General features: G+C 53.3%; 1 protein-coding gene across 1 annotated transcript; it reads right to left on the reverse strand.

Annotated features, from left to right (window-relative positions):
• Positions 1 to 3: 3 nt before the first annotated feature.
• On the reverse strand, positions 4 to 202 carry PHALS_13331 (uncharacterized protein; the record flags this gene model as incomplete). The annotated part of the gene is made up of 2 exons (XM_024729069.1): positions 4 to 141; positions 191 to 202. The coding sequence occupies 2 exons, from the start codon at positions 200 to 202 to the stop codon at positions 4 to 6; spliced, it is 150 nt and encodes a 49-aa protein (XP_024579483.1).
• Positions 203 to 300: the final 98 nt, after the last annotated feature.

The following is a 300-nucleotide window of genomic DNA, read 5'->3' on the forward strand; positions in this document are numbered from 1 at the left end:
TGATCACGAACTGGCATCGTGGTAAACTTCTCGTGGATTTGGCTGCGAGCCTTTGCCGATTGTTGCACGCGTTGACACTGCTCGTGTTGCTCGCAAGTGTCGAATTGGATTCGTTTGGCCATTGCGGCGCAAATTGTCTGGCTTGGAACGTTGTCATTCCCCTCCTTCGACGAATCGGAAGCCGGCGAACGTGATAAGGCATCGGCAACTACGTTGAGGCGACCAGGTCGATGATGCAGAACAATTGATATCCCGAAAAGAAATCGAGCCAGCGGACGAGCCGCGGTGAGAGACGTTGAT

The sequence above is a fragment of the Plasmopara halstedii genome (genome assembly GCF_900000015.1).
Source record: "Plasmopara halstedii genome assembly, contig: Scaffold_658, whole genome shotgun sequence".
Taxonomy (NCBI): domain Eukaryota; phylum Oomycota; class Peronosporomycetes; order Peronosporales; family Peronosporaceae; genus Plasmopara; species Plasmopara halstedii.